Source organism: Podarcis erhardii (assembly GCF_964252035.2).
Source record: "Podarcis erhardii genome assembly, chromosome: 10".
NCBI classification, from domain to species: domain Eukaryota; kingdom Metazoa; phylum Chordata; class Lepidosauria; order Squamata; family Lacertidae; genus Podarcis; species Podarcis erhardii.
In genome coordinates, this window is record NC_138500.1 from 32,822,657 (window position 1) to 32,845,179 (window position 22,523).

Sequence of the window (22,523 nt, forward strand, 5' to 3'; positions counted from 1 at the left end):
TAGTAGTAGTAGTATTATACTAACAATATTCAAAATATAATTGGAACAATACAAAATGCAAATGATAAAACATGGTGGCAAATGGAGTCTGATAGAAATATATAGACTACTGAGTCTATCATTTTTAATACACAATAAAAATATGTTTGATTTGATAATAAATACATTTACAAAGGCGGATCTGAAAGTATGGAAGATGTGGGCACCTAAATTAGCTTCTTCAATCTCACCGTTGATACCTTTTGTACTGCATCCACTTTTTCATATGACAGGAAAAAAACATATTATTCAGAAATGGAGAAAGATCTTCATGTACTAATTGATTTATTTGAATATGGTTAACCTATATCTGCTGAACAAATAACAATAGAAACTGGAATGCAGTGTGTAAATTGTCTTTATGTTCATCAAATAGTGTGTTTTATATCAAATTCTGAAGTTTAAGCACATGCCACAAGACATTTAACATCATTTGAAAATTTGATTTTACATACAAATGAATAGACAAAAAACCCCTTTATCTATACTGTATCATATAATTAATGAGTTAACAATTGGAGGATGTAACTCTGTGAAACAGCAATGGGAATCTGATCTAGGGATAGACATTAGGGAGGTGAATTGGAATAATTTGTGGGCTAAAAAACCACTAAAATGAGTATCAACTCAGTTTTGAGCAATAAGCTATACTGTATTACAGGTCAACATGTGGAATGTACCCCAAGTTTGAGACTGTCAACTATTTTTAAAGAAGGGCAACCTGACCTTTCTTATGAAGAACCAAATACTTTTCTTTTAGAAGCACCACATTTTCCAGATGGCACAGAATTGGAAAGGATTGGAAAGTCTGTGTATCTCTCATTGGAAACAGAATGTATGGTCTATTGCTGTATCAGTGCATGCATTTAATAACGCAAATTGTGTAGATGATTTTGTTGAAATGTGGCATCCTTTTAACAAATACTTTATTGATAACCCTGAAGAACGGCAGCCACTGAAATCACAGATTGGACTTGGGCAAGCTGAACTAGATTGATCTGTCCTGGAATAGGGAGGGAGGCAAGTTGGGATTTTGGTTTTGTACCTTTTTATTCTTTTTTATATATTTTATATACCTTTTATATATTTTTGTTATATATTTTTGTTGTTATATATAATTGTTATATATTATTATATAATATATATTGGGTATGTTTAGCCTGGAAAAGAGGAGATTGAGAGGAGTTATGATAGCCATCTTCAAATATCTAACGGGCTATCCCATGGAAGATGGAAGTTTTCTCCTGCTCAGGAGGGTAGGACTCACATCAATGGATTCAAGTTACAAGAAAGGAGATTCCGACTAAACACACAGAAGAACTTTCTGACAGTAAGAGCTGCTCTTTCACTCTTGCACCTTCAGGAGGATGGTGGCATTCCTGAACTTTCTGATAGTAAGAGCTTCTTGACAGTGGAAGGGACTCCCTTGGGAGGAAGTGGACTCTCCTTCCTTGGAGGTTTTTAAGCAGAGGTTGGACGGCCATCTGTCATGGATGCTTTAGCTGAGATTCCTGCATTGCAGGGGGTTGGGTCCCTTCCAACTATAAGATTCTATGATTCTATTAAAACTGTATTTATTTAAAACAAAAAAGAAAAAAGAAAAGATAAGAGAAAGGGAGAAACTGGAAAAAAAACCATAAATGTGATTCTTGCTAAAGGAAGAATCAGTAAATGAGCTCCTGTGATCTATTACTTTATGGATTCAGCAGACCTATATCTTTAAGGTAATTTGCACTGTGAATGACTCAAAATGTAGAAGTATGTTTGTGCAGGTGCCTGCACTCATCTTGAAACAACCTTGATATAATAAGGATGTGGGACGAGTGTAAAAGCGAAACACCCATCTTCTCTTGGTCTTGGGTGATCTTCTGCAATATGGAAGGTGAAACGCTGTAGGAGGCTGGTGAAAAAGAAGAAAAGCTCCATTCTAGCCAGTTGTTCTCCAAGACAGATACGACGACCTGAGAGGAAAGAACAATGACAACACCAAAATGTCAATTCTGGCTCATTCAAATCAGTTACAAGAAGGCCCTTCCTATCTCTACCCTGGCCCTTATGTAATAGCTTGATAAAGATATGTAAAATTACAACAACAAGCCTGGCCAACTCATTTTCTGTCTGAACTATTGCCGCCTAAGGTACAAAACCAAACAGAGCCCCACACAGTCAAGTTCATAATACCTATACTTGGTGCCTGAGGCAGAGTACCACAAGGACCTCTCCCTAAGAGTTAAAATACAATACAAATAATTAAAAAAGCAATTCCTTGCCCTTTCATGATACCCCAAACCAGTTTCCTATGATGACCTGGTCAATTGGCCTATTGGCAGGGCTGGCACTGTAAGATATTTGATATCAATCTGATTTTGCTGCAAAAAAAGAAAAAGAAAAATGGTTTGGGCCTGGAAGAGCTCATGAGGTTTCCAGAAGATTTCCCATCCAGAATGCCTGATGACAATTCTACAAAACCAACCCCAGCTCTCTGCAAAGTTTTGGTCTGTGCAGAGCCTAATCTGATTTCTGACGCTGATAAAACTGACCATCTGATCATAATAATGGAACAGGCTGGCTTGAACCCATAGAGAATACCCTTTTTCTGGTGAAGGCAGGAAAGTTTGTTCCTCACAAACTCTTCTTCCCTTTCAGTTTACCTGCTGAGAAAGGTATGAAAGCTTCTCGCTTGACAAACTGCCCATTGGCATCCAGAAAGTGCTCTGGCCAAAACTGATGCGGGTTCTCCCACATGGTTTCATCTTTCAGCACGGATGACAGGTTGGTCACGATTGTGGTACCCTGAGAACATCCCCCCAGAAATAAGTGTGATTTAGAATAATGGACGAACAAAGCAAATTCATCACCTCTTTTTGTTTAATATCTCTCATTTCTTTTGGACAGAGCAGAACAGAAAATCTGCACCTAGATCCAATCCACCTCAATATATCTCCCCAAATGTTGGACTACCTAGGATTGGATGCTAACAACCCAATTAGAAATTATTTAAATGTTAAATTATATTAATACATCTTTTTCATCAGCATTTTTCATCTATTTTCAACACATGTGAGCTGAAACACACACACACACACAAAAACAACCCCTGAGCAAACAAACATAAAAGTGTACCAATTAATTCCCAACAGCTAACCAAATCTTAACTTTCAAAAACTGGTTGTCATAACCGAGGACTGCCCATTGTCATGTTTGCTTGTGAAACATCAGAATGCGTTGGCCTCCAGATAGATGATGTACTATGGCTTCCCCAGCTTGTTATTATGGTGGACAGTAAGAATACAATCAGCCATAGTATCATGAAGTGGCTGTTTGAGTTGGGGGTGGTGCCATCATTATATTTAGGCACTAGGCAAAATTTTTTCCTCTATAACCAAGTCTTTGGCCTTTAACTAACTGTGGCCTTTTAGGAGTGGGTGGGATGTAATTAATGTATTTTTTTCATTTCATCCCCTTGTTTAATGTAGCTATGTGCGGGGTTTTCTTTGGTTGTTTGTCTCTTTGGGTTGCCTTGGGTAAGATAAAGTGACTATCAAATTTAAATATATTTATAACCGTGCATTACCCCAAATAACAGTGTATTACCCCCAAAACCATTACAGTCGTACCTTGGTTCTCAAATGGAATCCGTTCTGGAAGCCCATTCAACTTCCAAAATTTTTTGAAAACCAAGGCGAGACTTCTGATTGGCTGAAGGAGCTTCCTGCACTCAATCAGAAGCCGCAGAAGCTGCGTCGGAAGGTCGGCTTCCAAAAAATGTTCAGAAAGCGGAACACTCACGTGTTTGCAGCATTCGGGAGCCAAAATGTTCGCGTCACAATTAGAGAACCAAGGCATGACTGTACTGTCATATTAAGTAACCCTATCAAAAAGCTCTTATATGATCATGGACATTCTCCTAAATGTTTTCCTAGTTCCAACTATTCTACTAACTTTCAAGCAGATACATGGAATGTTATAAATTGGCTGTCGCTTACAAGTCTGATTTCCAAGGTAAAATCCTACTAGGGTCATACTTTTGTCAGGCCAGAGGATATTCATAGAATCATAGAATTGTAGTGTTAGAAGGGACCGCAAGGGTCATCTAGTCCAGTACAGGAATCTCAACTAAAGCATCCATGACTGATGGCCATCCAACATCTGCTTTAAAATCTCTAATGGAGAAGAGTCCACATTCTCATTAAGCTTCAAAGGCCTGACTGGGTATATTCAATATTAATTGCAAAAAAGCTTTGTTTTTGTTTTTTGTGATTATCTGTTTACATAACTCTTTGCTCTCTTTCACTATATCTTCTCTCTAACCCATCATACCTTTGGGATGAAGAAGCCTTCCACCTCTGTATCACGATATGCTCTATGGAGTATGCCAGCAGGAACAATATCCCCAAAACGTTGAGTTTCATGGATCACAGCACGAGTGTAAGGCATATTTGCCTGGTCCTCTAATGTGACAGATCTGTTCCTACCAATCACTGCATCAATTTCTTCTTGGACTTTACCTGGGAAATAAGATAAGGATGTAACTTACAATGTGCTGCAACTGACAACGGAGAAACAGGGAGATCTAAACGTTCTTTACACCAAGAATAATGCATGAGTTGTCTCACTACAGATCTTTCAACACTGTTTTTCCAGGGATGGAGGGAACATCTAGATCAGCTTCAACACAGTTCTAGAATTGGACTCTACTTTGTACTGTATAGTGTGCGTTCTTTTATTTATATATCAATGCATGTTTATATATGTGTGTTTATTTGGAAATATATTTTATTTGTGAACATTTATTATCCAACCTTTGCCAATTAGAACAAAAGAATTGCAATAATAATGGAGATATAACATTACAAAAATCAATAATTTTAAGATGACCCCCACACGAAATTAATAATGCAGGTATTAGCCTATGCCGTTCTGTGTGTCATGTGAAATTTATGTTCACTTTAAATTGTAGAGTTCAGTGAAAGCTGGAGAGATTTGACAGAAGATAGCTTTTGCCCCACACTTTGAAGGCACAGGTCTGCAATTTAAAACACAGTTTCTGAGTGCTTTGTCCCGTCCCCCAGCCCCCCGCCCCGCCCCACTGCTCTCCCTGCAAAAACTCACTTTTTAAATGCTGAATCAAAACAAATGAACAATTGAGTTTTCTGGTGATTTCTGTTTGCACTGATTCAATGGGGAAAGTGCTGAGGCAAGAAAAGCAGGTGGACACAAGGCACAAACCTGTGCCTAGAAACACAGCACAAAAGGAAGTCTGGGTGAGCTTTATAATGCTGCAATATATCAGTCTCATCAAAACTAATCTGATTTCCTCTCTGCTGTTTGAATAGATTCTACTTCCTCTGTTGATGCTTTTCTTTTTTTCTACTGGTTTATATTGCTATTGTACCTACTGTACTTATTATATTGTTATTGTACTTTTCTGTAGTTATTTTATGCTTTTGAATTGCCTTTTAGACCGTTTTATAGTCCAAAGATGGGATATATTCTCCCCCAGCCCTGGAAAACTTTCGCAAAAAAGAAGGATTTACAGTACCTTCTAAAAGCTCATCTTGTCATGCTCTGGTAGGCTTCCTAAGGGAGAGGATTCTATAGAAATAAGGTGATTATAGAGAAAACTCTACTCTGTGCCTTGATCCATCTGACTCAGCAGGTAGAAAGAAGCAGGGCTTCCTCCCAAGACCTTCATGCACAGAGAGGTGGTCCCTAAAACATTACTCAGCAGTGGCTCTTACTCTGGATGTCAGGATAGAGGATCATGTAGAGCAGGCCCCAGCGCAATGTAGTGGTGGTGGTCTCTGTGCCAGCAGAAAACAGGTCACCAATCATCAGAGGGAGGTTTTGGTAATTGAAACTACTGTTTTCGCCCTTTCTCTGAGGAGACAGTATACAGGTAGAATGTAAGAGACGCTTGCCAGGAATTTCCTGAGGCCTGAAGTACACATTAAACCTTCCATAGAGTTGCTGCCAAAAACACTACTACTAGTTCTCTCCCTCTCCTCTGAGGCATGTAGGAACACTGCCCATAATGTGGCAGCATCATTTTATACATTTCTCACTCTCACCTAGCCAAATGGTGTGGAGTGTGTAGCAGCAGGTAGGGACTTACAGCACAAAGATTACAGGGGAGAAGGAGAAGGCTCCACACGGGGAGGAACTGTTTTAAGGAACAGTTGGAGAATTCCACGCAATAGTGCTGCGATATACATGCCTGAGTTTCCCAATGCGACACAGCCATTGCTGATCATGCCAGCAGAGCATCCATGCTACAGTTCTTTCCACAAATGTAACATGGCAATATCCAGCTTAATCCTATGGCTTGGCATATTCTAATACAAGACAAACTAACAGGTTGCATTTCATCTCCAATATGTCTAAGTCAAACTCTGGAATATCTAGATCACCTACTGAGGTGGAAACCTGGAAAGATGGAAGCCTTGTAGCTGAGCAGTTCCCAAGGCTGAGAGATATGTCAATTGGCACATCTATATGTCAATTGCATGGGGTTTCATTCAGGAAGTAAACAGCCTGGGGAGGTTCCTGGATCCACTGTTGCTGCTGGAGTCACACATGGCATCAGTAGCTTGGAGCAACCTTTACCTGCTTCAGGTGCTATGTCAGCTGTAACTATTCCTGGGCAGAGATAACTTGGCCATGGGGGCCCAGGTACTGGTAGCTTCTAGACTGGATTACTGCAGTGCGCTTTATGAGAGGCAGCACATAAGGGGGATCCCAAAACTGCAACTGCTGCCAGGGATTCTTTAGCTGTGATTCCTGCATTGCAGGGGATTGGACCAGATGACCTTTGGGGCCCCTTCAAATTCAACAGCTCTATTATTATTTCCTTTAGAAAATAAAAATATTTATTTTTTAAAAACCCCACCCAATTCTATGAATGCTGCAGCTAGATTGCTAAGTGGTGCAACCTACCGTAAGCATATAAACATGCTTGTTAAAACAATGGTACTATCTGCCTTGGCTGCCTACCTGCTACTGGGTCACGTTGAAGGTTCTGTTATTGGTAAATAAAGCCATAAACACATTGATACCTGATTACTTGAGAGGTCGCCTTTGACCTTATCGACCTGCTCAGTCACTGAGGTTATCTGAAGAGGCCTTCCTGGTGGTGCCACATGCTTCTGAGGTCTACTCCACCATCGCTAGGAGCAGGGCATCTAACATGGTGGCACTCACTTCCTCCTTATATTAGATGTCTACCAATGAATTGCAAATTTTGCATAAATTGTTTACAACTCTTCCCAGAATGGCAATCTCAGCCATGAACGGGTTTTTTTGTCAAAGCAGTTTTTGAAATGCTATTATGTTTTGTTTTATTGGGTTATATATTCTGTACACCTCTTTGATTTCCCTCCCTAAAAATGTAGTAAATGAAAGGCACCTCACCTTCTCAACTTCTTCCAAAAATGCCTCAGTGATGTCTCGCTTGGAGGAGGGATCCCAAGTTTCTTTGTGTTCATTCACAAGCTCACCTAAATAGTCCATTAATTTCTTTTGATGACAAAAGGCTTTCTGCATCAATCCAGGGATGTGTGTCAAAAAGGGCAGTGAATTAAGAGCCTGATGCCAAAATAAAATAATAATAATAATAATAATAATAGTAAATACTAATCAGACCCAGGATCTAACAGTCACATAAGCATGATGACCCTGCCCCCAAAACAACTTATCTTACCTGTGGCAGAAGTCCAGCTTCTTCCTTCATGGACAGTTCAAGGTAATGAAGTAAACTCTGGAATTTCTTATCCTCGTAGTCAAAACGATTGCCAAAAGTGAGGAAGCAGATCACATTGCTAATTGCATTGTTTATGAGATAGTGAGGATCAAATGATTGACCTGAAAAAGACAGAATAGCCCAAAAATGATATTAGGACACATGCAACTGGTATAGCTCAGTTGGTAGAGCACGAGACTCTCAATCTTAGGGTTGCTGGTTTGAGCCCCATGTTGGGCAAAATATTCGTACCTTGCAGTGGGTTGGACTAGAAGACCCTTACGGTCCCTTCCAATGACAAATTCAATAATTCTATTCTCCACAACCCATACTCATCAATTCTTTTAGCATGTATTGAACAATCCCTCCTAAATCCACAGAAATTCCTAAGAGAGAAGTCATCCAAAAGCCTATCTAGCATACATAGTCTTAATATTTTTCTCTCAGATGGGCGTAACCGGGGGGGGGGAGCAGTAGGGGCAGCTGTCCCCCCACAAAATCAATACAAACCAATACAAATCTGAGGTTCTGCCCCCTCCTAACAAAAATTATGGCTACGCCCATGCTCAGACTCCTCACAGTTTGATCAGTTTCATAAATAAGCACCCTATTGCCCCAAATATAAGCCACACCCAAATATAAGCCGCACTTTTAAAATTGAAGGGGGGAAACACCCAAATATAAGCCCCTTCCTCGCTGCTCCTGGCTGCATACTGGGGGGGGGGAGGGGAGCTGTGATGAGCTGCCAGCGGCCTTTCCCCTTCTTTGCTCTCTCCCTTCTTGGCCTTGAGGGAGAGGACGGGGGACTACGCATGGGGTGGGTGCTGCTTTGCCCTGCTCCTGGCACTGTTTGCCTCACACTCCTGGCTGCATACTGTAAGGTTGCGGATATAAGCAGCACTTTAAATTTTCACAGTTGGAATTGGGGGGGGGGAGTGCAGCTTATATTCGGGCCAATACGGTAAGTTTAAAAATGCAAGTTCTGAGGAGGCTGAGCTGATGACTGAACAAAGGTCCTGAGTGTTTCTAAAAAGCAGCTGGGGCATTGAGAAAGTAGGGAAAAAATCACTTATTACAGCCTAAATTATTGCTGGTCACCAACTACTTGAACAGCCATTTATTATCAGCCATTCTGCTAGGCTGTCACTCAGGGGGTGGGACAGAAGGGCTGCTCCATTGGCTGGCTGAGAAACCTGCTACTATTTGTTTCCCCTGCTTTTTGATCAAATGGTTTAACTTTAAGAATTGGTGTTAAGTTGTGGGTGAACATATCAGAAGACACAGCGATTTCTCCAAAGCAGCTCTTTATTTGTAAGCTGGAACAGAACTGAACTGAAGGGCTCAGTCAGCCTGCTTATATAGAGCTCCAGAACCTCGTTACTGTAACAACTTTCTAAAACTATCCAATCACTGAATGTCACTTTCGATCCTTCATTTGCATAACTATCTACAGTATCCATCCAATCACTGAACGTCACTTTCGATCCTTCATTTGCATAACTATCTACAGTATCCCCCACTGGCCCAGGGTGAGAACTTCAGTACATAACACCTGGTGTCTGAGTTTGCCTGTTTTTTTCTTTCCTCAAGATCCCCTTTTCCACTTGGGCTCTGTCTGTCAGATTATAAGCCTGCAGACAGTTGCTGTCTTGTTTTCTTATCTTTTAACATTCTAATTTTCTAAACTTTTGTAATGCCTAGAAAATGTTAGCTGCTTTTTAAATGATAAATAATAAAAATAGGTCAGTGGTTGTTGCTTTTCGGGTGGTAAAGTAGATGCAGAAATGTCAACTGAACTTAAGATTCAAAGAATGAGAAACTGAGAGAAACTGATATTGACAAATTCACCCACCCTCAGTCTTAATCAGCCTGATTCTTAATCTGAACTCTTGCTGTGGGTGCCTACTATATCTCTATGGCGGTAGATAATTAATTTCTTTATGAAAAGTCAACCAATTTCACAAATTTTCTTTCTGGAAAGAAAATCTTATAAAAGTAAGAGAAACACACATCACTGTCCTATACTCAGATGTACAGTATTATCCTTTCTTAAAGTATATTACTTGGGTCATCAGAAGAAGCAAGACTTTGTCAGTATGCCAGAACTGGAGGAAGGACTGATCCTGATCCCAGGAAGATGCAAATGCTCTGAAGACGCAATGAAAGTAGTGAGGGAGGAAATATTCACGGTATAGGAAATGCCCCACTCATTTTTATGCTGGAGATAACCATCTACCTACATCTTCCCCTTGCTTTTTAAAGGTATCGCCCTTCGCCCTTCCCAGTTTTCCTGGTTTTAACACACCTTCCTTAGAACTAAACACTGAGCACAAATGTTCAGCTTCCTCAACCACCAGCTGCTCCAGAGATTTCTTTCCCATTCCAAAGTCTCTCAGTATGGAGAGGGTAAATCTCCGCTGATCCTTCCAGGCTTGACTGTACTGTGCCATCACCAGTCCTGAAAAAGTGAAGAGGGGGGGAAAGTGTTTTGCTTGTACATTATATTTTAAAGACCTTGCTGGATAACCCTTGGTCACCAACAAATTTCATGGCAGGGCCACCGGGAGAAATGGAAGACACATGGACGGCCAGCTCCCTGACACCCACAAAACAGCTCCTATGACCTATTCTCTTGCCTCTTCATTAGCAGCTGTGAGAACCTTGGCTCTGCGGCCTTCAGCTGCTAAGCCCTGTTCTCTTTTATTCCCCATCTTATGTACAGTTAAAACCACCAATAGGAAGCTGGATTTGGAGTCCATCTTCGGCCTAATAAGCCATATTGCTTCTGATGGGGCTAACCAAACAGCAAGGCCTCAGCTTGAACTGCTTATTAATATCGCCTGAAAAAAGCTGTAAAATATATGACTTCTCATATATATATTATTATTAAAAAGTAATAATAATAATAATAATATACCACCCTTCATCATAATATCTCAGGGCAGTTCACAGAATTCAGAATAAAAACAATAATAATAATAATAATAAATTTTATTTATATCCCGCCCTCCCCAGCCGAAGCCGGGCTCAGGGCGGCTAACAACACTAAAACAATACAACATTATAAAACATTATAAAAATGAGTTAAAAACAAAATTAATGGCAACCATAAGCTAAAGTCTTGAAAAGATTGCCAAAGGAGGGAGTCAGGCTGCGCCCTAACAAAAGGCCAGGTGGAACAGCTCTGTCTTGCAGGCCCTGCGGAAAGATGTCAAGTCCTGCAGGGCCCTTGTCTCTTGTGACAGAGCGTTCCACCAGGTTGGAGCCGCAGCCGAAAAAGCCCTGGCTCTGGTTGAGGCCAGCCTAACCTCTCTGTGGCTTGGGACCTTCAAGGTGTTTTTATTTGAAGACCGTAAGTTCCTCTGTGGGGCATACCAGGAGAGGCGGTCCCGTAGGTACGAGGGCCCTAGGCCGTATAGGGCTTTGAAGGTTAAAACCAGCACCTTAAACCTGATCCTGTACTCCACCGGGAGCCAGTGCAGCTTGTATAGCACCGGATGAATGTGATCTCTAAGCGAAGACCCCGTAAGGAGTCTCGCTGCGGCATTCTGCACCCGTTGGAGTTTCTGGGTCAGTCTCAAGGGCAGCCCCACGTAGAGCGAGTTACAATAATCCAGTCTGGAGGTGACCGTCGCGTGGATCACAGTGGCTAGGTCAGGGCGAGAGAGGTAAGGAGCCAACTGCTTAGCTTGGCGGAGATGAAAAAATGCCGCCTTTGTTATAGCTGCAATCTGCGCCTCCATAGAGAGGGAGGTATCGAAGATTACACCCAAACTCTTAACGGATGGTGCTGGCACTAATTGCACCCCCGCAAGAGATGGGAGTTGCCCCCTCAGTCCCAAGTCGTCCCGTCCCAGCCAGAGGACCTCTGTCTTCGAAGGATTTAACTTCAACCGGCTCCCACGAAACCATCCAGCCACAGCCTCCAAGCATCTGATCAGTGTGTCTGGGGCCGAGTCCGGGTGGCCGTCCATCAACAGATAGAGTTGGGTGTCATCAGCATACTGATGGCAGCCCAGCCCAAAACTCCGGACAAGCTGGGCGAGGGGGCGCATAAAGATGTTAAAAAGCATCGGGGAGAGTATTGCACCCTGGGGCACACCACACACCAAGGAGTGGCGGGATGACAATTCCCCCCCAAGCGCCACCCTCTGTCCCCGACCAGAGAGAAACGAGCGCAGCCATTGAAGGACTGTGCCCTGGATCCCCACGTCGGCAAGGCGGTGGTCTAGGAGTTCGTGATCGACCATGTCGAAGGCTGCTGACAGGTCTAGAAGAATCAGCAGCCCCGACCCGCCTCGATCCAGCTGCCTGCGGAGATCATCTGTTAGGGCGACCAGAGCCGTCTCGGTCCCATGACCAGCGCGGAAGCCGGACTGGAATGGATCCAGAGCTGATGTTTCATCCAGAAACCTACCAAGCTGTTCAGCAACCGCTCTCTCAATCACCTTACCCAGGAATGGAAGATTCGAAACCGGGCGGTAATTGGATAGATCTAAAGGATCTAATGATGTTTTCTTTAAGAGCGGGCGCACCACTGCCTCCTTCAGTTCCCCTGGGAATGTCCCAGCGCCAAGAGACAGATTGATGATATCCCCCAGGGGGCCCCGCACCTCGTCTGGACACGCTCTAATCAGCCAGGACGGGCACGGGTCGAGAGGACAGGTGGTGGGCTTTCCAGCTCGGAGGAGTCTGTCCACATCAGCTGGGGATATCCAGTCAAAGTGGTCTAATACTGAACCCGAGGACAGTCGAGGGGCCTCCAGTTCCTTTATTGTATCCAAATTGGCAGGGAGGTCATGGCGGAGCAACAAGACCTTCTCCGCAAAAAAGCTCGCGAATGCCTCACAGCTGTGTGTCGAATTGTTATTTAAATTTGGCTGTCCTTCAAGGGACGTTAAAGACCGAATTATACTAAATAATTGCGCCGGGCGAGAGCTAGCGGATGCAATGGAGGCCGAGAAGTAGGACTTCTTAGCGGCCTTCACTGCCATCTCATAGGTTTTCATAAAAACCCTATAAGATGTTCTTGAAGCTCCGTCACGGGCACCCCGCCATACTCGCTCTAGCCGTCTGAGGTCCCGCTTCATTTTCCGGAGCTCCTCGGTAAACCAGGGAGCCCGGTTTCTGCGGGGTCGCAGAGGGCGCTTAGGTGCGATCTCATCGATGGCTGCCAGGAGCTGGGTATTCCAGGCCTCAACAAGCTCAGTCAATGAGTCGCCAGGGGGAGAAAGGTCCCGCAAGGCTTGACGGAATCTATCAGGGTCCATCAGCCTCTGCGGGCGAGCCCAAATTGGCTCGCCACCCAAGCAGGGTGGGGGTGGAACGTCAATCCTGGCTTTCAGAGCATAGTGATCAGACCATGGCACCTTCATTGAAGGAAACATGATCACATCTATACCGATGCCAAAGATCAAATCCAGCGTGTGGCCTGCTTGATGTGTGGGGCCCGAAACAAACTGGGAGAGCCCTAGTGTCGCCATGGAAGACACCAGGTCCAGAGCCTGTGAGGAGGGAGTGGCATCAGCATGGATGTTGAAGTCCCCCAATACCAATAGGTTAGGGAACTCCAAGGCCCAGCCAGCCACCGCCTCCAGCAGGCCTGACAGGGTGGCTGCTGGTGTGCTAGGTGGCCGGTACACCAGCCAGACAGCCAAGCTCACCTCGGAGCCCCACACTAGGCCAACACATTCAATGCCGGGGATCGATGGCGAAGGTAGAGCCCTGAAAGAACAATCTTCCCGGATTAATAACGCCACCCCTCCCCCCCGGCCCACAGTCCGCGACTGGTGAAGGACGGAGAAACCCGGGGGCGCCATCTCTCGTAAGGGAACAGTATCCCCTTCACGCACCCAGGTCTCAGTCACACATGCCAGGTCAACCCCCTGCGAGGTGAAGAAATCTCGCAGGGTGGCGGTTTTGTTGCCTATAGACCTGGCATTGCACAACACCAGTGACGGAGGTGAGTAATCCTTGCTCACCCTACCCTCGTCTCTCGGGATGGGGCGCAGATTGGAAGGGGTACGAGCATATCCGTATCTCGATCCCCTTCGCCTATGACATCTGCCCCCACCGCCATACCTCCCTCGCCCCTGCACAGTAGGAATCCCAAGCCTAATATTCGCCTCCATTTACAGAATATAAAAACAAACAAATAAAAACAATTACATGAAAACAAAACCAATCCCCACCCCACTCCACAACCACCCAACCCTGACCCAAAATAAACCAAAACAAAAAAACCCTGACCCAAAATAAACCAAAACAAAATAAAAATACATAGATAAAAACCACCGCTTATGGTGGTACAACTAAGCAAAAAATAAAAACCGTTTAAAACATATAAAAACACTTCAAACAACCACTGCAGCAGCACTAGTGTCCCCCAAAGCTGCGGCAGTGGTAAGCGTGGGCCCCGCCCCCTGGCCTGATGGAAAGTGGGCCTGCAGGGGGAAGAGCCCTCCCCACAGATGCACGGCAAAACAAGTAAATAATTAAAAGAAAACAGCAAAACAATAACCCTTACTTCTTGCAGACACATTTAAAAGGCTGTAGAATATTAATCAGCCCAAGGTCTGGTTGAAAAGGAACATCTAAAAATATATATTGAAGGTGTCAAATGCACCTCCCTACAGAGAAGGCCTGTTCCCCTGTTGCCACCCTCCAGATCTCACGTGGAGGAGGCACATGGAGAAGGGACTCAGATTATGAACACAGAGTCCGGGACTGTTCTTGAGGTATATAGATAGAAACAAATACTTTATCCCATAATACTGGCATTGATAAGATAAATTACCACGAAGAAGGAACCTAAGTAGCTCTGATATCTTCTTATACCAGTTATGCCATAGTTTTATGGCAAAGAACACTTTGACTTGAACTATATGAATATATACTGAAGCCATGACCTTATTTTTTTCTTTTCAACATCTTTTTTAATTTCAAAATTATGTGCATTATGTGTACAAGCATTTCAGCAGATCACAATAACAATATTTTAAAATGATTTTATTTAAAATTATAAAATATACAGTTGTGTTGTACAAGTACCTAAAGGGACTATAAAGTATACAATTATTTTTATCATTAAATACACAATTTAACTACACAGGGCCCCTCCCCTCCCTGCCCCGCAAGCATGTGGGGCCATTCCGACTGGCTTTGGCAAAGGGCGGATCAGGAAGGAGAGAGTTAGAAGCACAGAGAACTCCCTCCCTCTGAAGCCCAAATCAGTATAAACTGATTGCCAGTTTCACTGAGAAGTAGGGAATTGGAAGAGTTGCTCCAACACGGATGGTTTTGTCATACAGGGCAGATGTATATAAGAAGTCCCTGCTTGGAATGGATCTGTAATCTATTACACAGATGTGTGTTCTGGCATGGATAGAAGGTCTCCTGTGGAACCTGGGCTTAGCAAGAAGGTGGAGAAAGCTTCTCCTGATTGGGGAGCTTCAAGGATCCTGTATCTCTGTCCTACAAGTTTTCAGGTCTCTTCTAATAGGAGTCCGGGGTCATGACAGCCCCTTGCAAAAGCTTGATTTATGCACTGAAATGGGCATAAGTAGATCCTGAACAGGTCTCTAGGGAAAATGCTGAATACCCCACAGTCTCCAAGTGCAACTTTGCATTAAGAGAACGGGACTTGGTGTCACATTTGCAATGCTAGCGTGACAAGTGGTGGCTGGGGACTCCCAACCCCTTTCATCTTCTCCAGGAACTTGGGGCTCCAGACATACCTTGATTGACTTCTCCGTATCCCAGGTGTTTGTAGATAGGAAAGAAGGGGCGATCAGCAAAATCTTCTGATTTATGGACTAAAGCTTCTTTCACAGCCTTGTAACCATTCAGCACCACCACATTTGTCCAGAAGTTCTGCAGGCTATAAATATTCCCATATTTCTTACTTAGCTATAAAGACAAGAAATGGGGGACATTTTAAGATTTCTTACCCATCCTACTCTGTCAAGTCCCAGGGCCAGTTACAGCATAATAAAAAAAAATATAAATAGAGAAAAAGTTAGCATTGCAAGCCAAATCATGCCAGTGAAAACAGAACAGTACACATTTGACGGAAGAGGTGGGACTGATAAAACAAAATACCTCAACTATCAAAGGTGGGAATAAAGGGATACATCTTCAGCATAGGGACAAAGCTTTGCAAATGATGCACCTCAGGGGGGCTGCCACAGAAAAAGCCCACTACTAGGCTACCATTCCCTGCTCCTGAGGGTGACAGAACTACCAAGAGAGACCTCTCTGCTGATCTTAACATTGCATGCTGCATTTTGGACCAGCGGACGTTTTCAAAATGTCTTCAAGGGCAATCCCATGCAAAGTGCAGTGCAGTGCAGTAGACCAGTCTAGAGGTGAACAGTTGTAGCATATATAAAGGTAAAGGTACCCCTGCCCGTACGGGCCAGTCTTGCCAGACTCTAGGGTTGTGCGCTCATCTCACTCTAGAGGCCGGGAGCCAGCGCTGTCCGCAGACACTTCTGGGTCACGTGGCCAGCGTGACAAGCTGCATCTGGCGAGCCAGCGCAGCACACGGAACGCCGTTTACCTTCCCGCTGGTAAAGCGGTCCCTATTTATCTACTTGCACCCGGAGGTGCTTTCGAACTGCTAGGTTGGCAGGCGCTGGGACCGAACGACGGGAGCGCACCCCGCCGCGGGGATTTGAACCGCCAACCATGCGATCGGCAACTCCTAGGCGCTGAGGTTTTACCCACAGCGCCACCGGCGTCCCTTGTAGCATATATAATGAAAGACTAAACTGATAAAACCTAGTCTGCGAGAATGTATTCTGCCCAATGTTCCAGAATCCCTGGAGCAGAATTGCTTGCAGCGATATTGCTCAATTACATATGTAGAGAAGGAAAACTGCTATTAGAGCCAGATAAAAGGCCTAGCAAGGAAAACAGTGTTTACCCAACAAATAAAGAAAAAAAGCTACTGTTGATATTTTGGAGAGGACGGAATTTAAACCTTGGCACTCTGCTACAATAAACACCAGCAACTGTTTCATAACATCCAGCAGAGCCAATTAATCCTGTATCACAAATAAAGCTATAATTCAATTAAGCTACCAGTAACAGACCCATTCCATGGATGACCATAAGAAGCACAGAAGCATCTTGCTCATGCCCAGCACAGCCTCACTCATTCCTCCAAGCGACCAAGACACAAGGCAGCCACAATAACCTCACATCAATAATTTCACTCATTAGAACCACATAGTCAAGCTTTTACCCTGGATCATAACACTTTTTTGTTATCTTACTATCATCATAGGATTCAGTCATTCATTTTAGGATTCACGTTAAGATTTGGTAGAAGTAGCGCAAAGAGTTTGGAGGTTTGGAGTATATTGTCAGCAGTATGCTGATGACACTCAGTTCTACTATAGGGTTGGGTTTCCTTCTGCATTGTGAAAAATGCAAGCACAAAATCTCCTTGCCATGTTTATGGGAAATATATTCACCTGCTACGATACATGGCGAGGCATTACTGTCCCAACACTTGACCCACCCATCCCGCTCTCCTTTTAAAGAGTGGGGCGGGACCAGTCAGTTGCACTGTTCTTGTCCCAAGCAAAAAGACTGGGGATGCAAGTGAAAACTCCTACAGCTCTAAGAGTAGTAGTAGCAGTAGTAGTAATTTATTTATACCCCACCCATCTGGCTGGGTTTCCAGCAAAGTATTAAAAAGTGAGTATGAGACTTCCAGAACAGCGCACCTACAGTTGGGTGGGGATCTGTGCTCCTGATATCTCAAGGCAAACCGGGCAGAGAGAAAAGGGGGACGAGGCGTGTCACCCCAACCTCAGGGGGGGGATCCTGAGGGCAGAGCCCACGGCAGCGCAAAAAGGGGTCTCCCAAAGCAAGAAAACAAAGTATATAATTAAGACGCAGGGAGGATCTCCGCACAAACAGGCCAACCCACTCCCTGAATCAAACGCCCAAAAAACCTGACGAGGCAGCGCTGAACTCTCCTATAAGAGAGAGACTGTTAAAAATAAGACATTCTTCTCCTGAAGCAACTGTAGGAAAACTCAGAATCTTTAACAACTCCCCACTAGCGAAGGTGGGCAGCAAGGGAGAGACGAGATATAAAAGTTTTTTAAACACAGGGTTCAGTCTGAAGTAAAGAGGGGACCGCAACACAGCACAGACCACTCCTGTTAAAATACCTCACAAGGAGTTTCTTAGGAATATTAAAAAACCACCAAAAGTTCAAAGAAATTGCAATAAGACAGAGACAAAGGACAGAAAGTAAAGGAACAGATAATAGACAAAGGAAGGCAGGCGACGCTCTAAGGGGAAAGCAGGTGGTTGAGAAGACTGCCCCAACTAACCATAAAACATGGACCTGTGAAGAAAATAAACATACCTGTTTTCTGAAAAATTCCAGAGGAATCAGCGTTGAGGAGTCACTATTGGCAGAAGTGATAGAGTGTTAACAGGAAAAAACGCCAGAGAGAGAGGACTAGGATCACAAATGAAGAGAGATATTGAGGAGGGAAAGAACTAAGAGGGAATATAGAGACTTCTTGTGGCCAATATCAAAATAGACACTGACAGAAAACAAATAATTTGAAGAATAGCAGCATCTGGGGGACAAAAATATAGCTACAGGAACAAATTAAATAATCTCAAAAATAAAAAGAGGAGATTAAACAACACAGAAATAGGAGCCTCCCTCCCCTTTTACTCCCTGTTTTTTTTCCGGCACCACCCTAGAAATAGGGGAGGAAAATATTGGATAACCCAGAAGGGAATGGACTCATAATTATTTATTTTAGGGGAGTTCCCTAAAAGTTATAAAACCTCAAGAGAAAACAGAAAAGGAAGAACAGACAGGACGAGAGCCTAATGGGATCAAAGAAAGCCCAGTCAGTGAGTGGTTTTACTACATATTTGAACCACCAACGAAAAGTCTCAGTTATAGAAAGTGAGAGCAACATGGACCTGAAAGAACTTATAGTGGTGATGGAGAGAATAGGGGAAAATCTAGGTGAAAAAATTACAACACTTGATGGAAACATCAGAATATTAGACGGAAAGATGGAAAATATGGGAACTAAGATTGAAAAAACCTCTAGTCTAATAATGGAACTCTCCAATCAAGTAAACCAATTGACAACTAAACATAAAGACTTAGACACAACAGTCCAAGCAGCAAAAGTGAAGATACAAAAACAAGATGAAATTATTTTAAAAAATCAAACAGACCAAAAAGAGATGAAGAGATACCAAGAAAAAATAAAGGAGAAATTGATGAACTGAGGAAAATACAAGAAGACAACTGGAATGCCATGGCTGTCTTGGAGATGAAACAGAGAGTAATGGTTCTCCGTCTGCGGGGAATTAAAGAGAACCAAGATGAAGAAATAGCTAAGAAAATAACAAAAGACTTAGCAGACTGACGAGGAGTACGAGAACAGGACCTGATCCTGGACATTGAAAAAATATTCAGAATAAGAGCAAACAAATCAAGGACCAGGAAAGGTCCAGGAGACTTTGATTTTCCTGAACTCAGGGCTGCTTAGAGAAAAACTTTTGTTGAAGGGTAGAATGGATCAACTTTACATAGAAGGGAACCACATCGAAATAACGAAAGAAGTCCCAACACATCTGCTAAAAAAGAGAGAGAGATAACTACAGATTTATGACCTCAGCGTTAAAAAAAACCAAAATTATGTTTAAATGGGAATTCCCCTAAGGACTATCTTTTACATACAAAGAAAGGAGATCTTTCAGATCAGAAGAAACAAAAATCTTCGGGAGAAAATATTGGGAGGAATTAGGAGGAGAGAAACTTCCAAAGTGAAAGAAAGAAAGATAAGATTAAGACTTTTTATTACAAATGGTATTTAATATAGTTATCTGTCTACCATTATATGAAATGACCTACTCTAACTATAAAGTGAGTTTGTTTTAATTTAATAAAGTGGTGTGGCACTAAAATGTATTTCATGGAACGTGAATGGGTTGAATAGCAAATTTAAGAGGAATAGAATAGAATGTATATTAAAGAAAAGGGTTTTCCTGTTGTTATTCTGTCTCTCACAGCTACAATAAACCTACCATTAAAATTATGGACTGGTCATTTCTTTGTCAGAAGGCAAAAGGGCAAATTTAGCAGGGGACCAAATACTTGTCCCCCCCTCACTGTAAGAGAAAATTTTATGAAGATGCACCACACATGGTATATGTCTCCAGATAGGTTGGCAAAAATGAATATATCGGGTAGCAATAAATGTTGGAGGTGTAATAGAATGATTGGTACCGTATATCATATGTGGTGGTCCTGCCCTGAAATTAATAAATTTTGGAATATGATATATGAGGAAATAAAAAGTTGATAAAAATATAATACAACAATAGAACAGAATCATATTTATTAGGAATCTTGAATGGAGACATTCCGAAAGACAAAATTAATATTTTTCTGTATGCAACAGCAGCAGCAAGAATGCTGGTAGGCAGTCATTGGAAAGGAAACTACATCCCAACCAAAGAGGAATGGGTGAACAAACTACGCAAATATTTGGAATTAGCAAAATTAACTGATTTAAGAAGACAAAAACCAAAAAGTATAATTCAGAAACAATGGAAATGTTTAAATGACTATTCATGTAGACAAGGATCAAATACAAGGTTTTGGCTGTGTCTAGAGTAGCCTTGTGAGAGACCCAGAGAATTTAGTGATTTGATCGTTTATGTGGAACTCTATGGGAGAAAAATATGGGGGACTTCCGGGTTAGCGCGAACGGCTAATGGCGGATTCCCTCCGAGCTCCGGAGGGAATCGGCTCTGCTGAGGACGGGTCTTGCCGTGCCGGCGACACGGGGACCCTCAGAAACCGCAGGCGCGGAAGCCTGCGGACTTGGTGACTCGGTGGGCACCTTAAGCGCCCTCCCCGACCCACGAAGAGCCTTTTTAAAGGCTGCGGAGAGGGTACGGAGAGTGGCGTGGTGCTGAGAGTAGACCGCTACCTCAGTAGAGTGAAGCCGCAAGCCATGGCCGGAGAGCGCTGACTTTCTTCCCAAATTTGGACTGGATAACAAAGGACCCGTGAGTAGTGGAATTTGGACTTTAAAAATTTTATCCTGTGAATTCGGCACGATCGGGGGATGTGTTAAAGGGAAGTCCGCACCCCCTCTACTTATAGACGTTTCAAAGCAAGGAACGGAGAATTAAGGCGGAATGAATACTGTTTTGAGGATTTAAAAGTTTCTCACAAATTTGATAGAACAAGATTTTTGTGCTGGAGAGAAAGGGAATTTGGAACTTTGTGTGTATCCCCCCCAAAAAACCCGGGAGTGTCCTATTTGGGTCCCGGAGGAAGAAGTGAAAGGAGTTTGACAGCTGTCAAAGAAGCTGTCAAACGGGCGGACAAAGTAAAGAATTTTGCTATTTAATAACTCTTGGAATTAAAGTTGATACATTTGGACTGAGGCGATTGGAAACAAAGTATTGATAATAACAAAGTAACAGATTATTGGAAAAGGACTACTAAATAACTGAAAGCCCCCTAGGGGGAATTAGTGACATTACAATGGCTGCAGAGGGAAAATTACTGGCGGAGATAGAAAAAATGTTTTTTCTCGTGGGAATCCTGCAGGAGCAGAGTATGGCTCTGAGTAAAGTTTTTATGACCTTGAATCCTGAAACAAACAACTCTGCTGAATGCACAAAGGAGATGTACGATAAAAATTCTGCAGCTGAGCAGGAAGAGATGCCTTTGGAATTGACAGAGAAAAAAGAAGGAGTTCAGACACTACAAGTGGAAAATATCAACCAGAAATCTGCAGCGTCAGAGTATGAGCAAGAAGACCTCTGGATTACAGACCTGCGAAAGATGAGAAAGAAGAAGAGAGAAGCCCCTGGAGTACTTGGAACATTAAAACTAGAAAGAACAAAGCAATATGATTGGGACTTTTCTCTTGAGTATGGAAAACTAGATGGTCTTTCGCAGCAAACACTCTTCAACATTCTGAATGAAAGAAAATATGATCTGACTCTGACTGAACTCCTTCGGGGTCTTAGGACCATCAAAGAGGACTACCAATATAGCTGGCAGAGAGGGACTGACAGAGAATCAGACGCCTCGGACGTGAGGAATCCGGGCTAGAAATATTTTTTGTTTGTTTTCTGGACATTTGTCTAGGAAGGGACAGAAACCGGGGCAGGGGGGGGAGAGAATAGAATTATAAAATGTTATGTTTTGTTTTACTTGGTCAATGTGACCTATAATTAATATAATAAAGGGAAAATTTGTGAAGGGGAAGTTAGATCGACCTTAAAAAAAAAAGAAATTAATGATTATAAGAGAATTGGATAGTTGAATACAGATAAACAAAAGACTTTAATTTTCAAAAGCAATGTGAATATCTTTAAGAGGTTAGGTAAGAACTTGCTGAATTAACTTTGGAATTGGGATGTAAGAGGAGGGGGTGGGGGGAAGTCAATGAAAGTGGGTAAAGAAATTTAGGGTATGTAATCGTATTTGTGTGTTTGTTTGTCTTTGTCTTTGTGTGTGTGTCTGTTGTTATAAAATGTAAAAACCCAATAAAAATTATTTAAAAAAAAAAAAAATATGGGAGAAAAATATGGAATAACAGAGATAATTTTGTTTAAAATGTTTATAGGAAGTGCAGCGAAAGCAGTGGAAGTCAATCAATGACATTTTATTATTATTTACTTATTGAAATATATGTAGAATAAATTTGTAGAATATGTAGAA

At 42.7% G+C, this 22,523-nt stretch overlaps 1 protein-coding gene across 1 annotated transcript in view; it reads right to left on the minus strand.

The window, feature by feature from the left end:
- Positions 1-89: 89 nt before the first annotated feature.
- Positions 90-22,523, minus strand: part of TCF20 (transcription factor 20) — a 214,826-nt gene continuing 192,392 nt past the window's right edge. The window contains exons 5-12 of the mRNA XM_081877579.1: positions 15,514-15,685; positions 10,083-10,235; positions 7,739-7,899; positions 7,450-7,623; positions 5,781-5,919; positions 4,360-4,547; positions 2,691-2,832; positions 90-2,000 (exon numbers count right to left, since the gene is read on the minus strand). Of these exons, the coding sequence (XP_081733705.1) occupies positions 1,822-2,000; positions 2,691-2,832; positions 4,360-4,547; positions 5,781-5,919; positions 7,450-7,623; positions 7,739-7,899; positions 10,083-10,235; positions 15,514-15,685 (1,308 nt within the window). The 3' untranslated portion in view covers positions 90-1,821. The remainder of the gene's footprint in view (positions 2,001-2,690; positions 2,833-4,359; positions 4,548-5,780; positions 5,920-7,449; positions 7,624-7,738; positions 7,900-10,082; positions 10,236-15,513; positions 15,686-22,523) is intronic.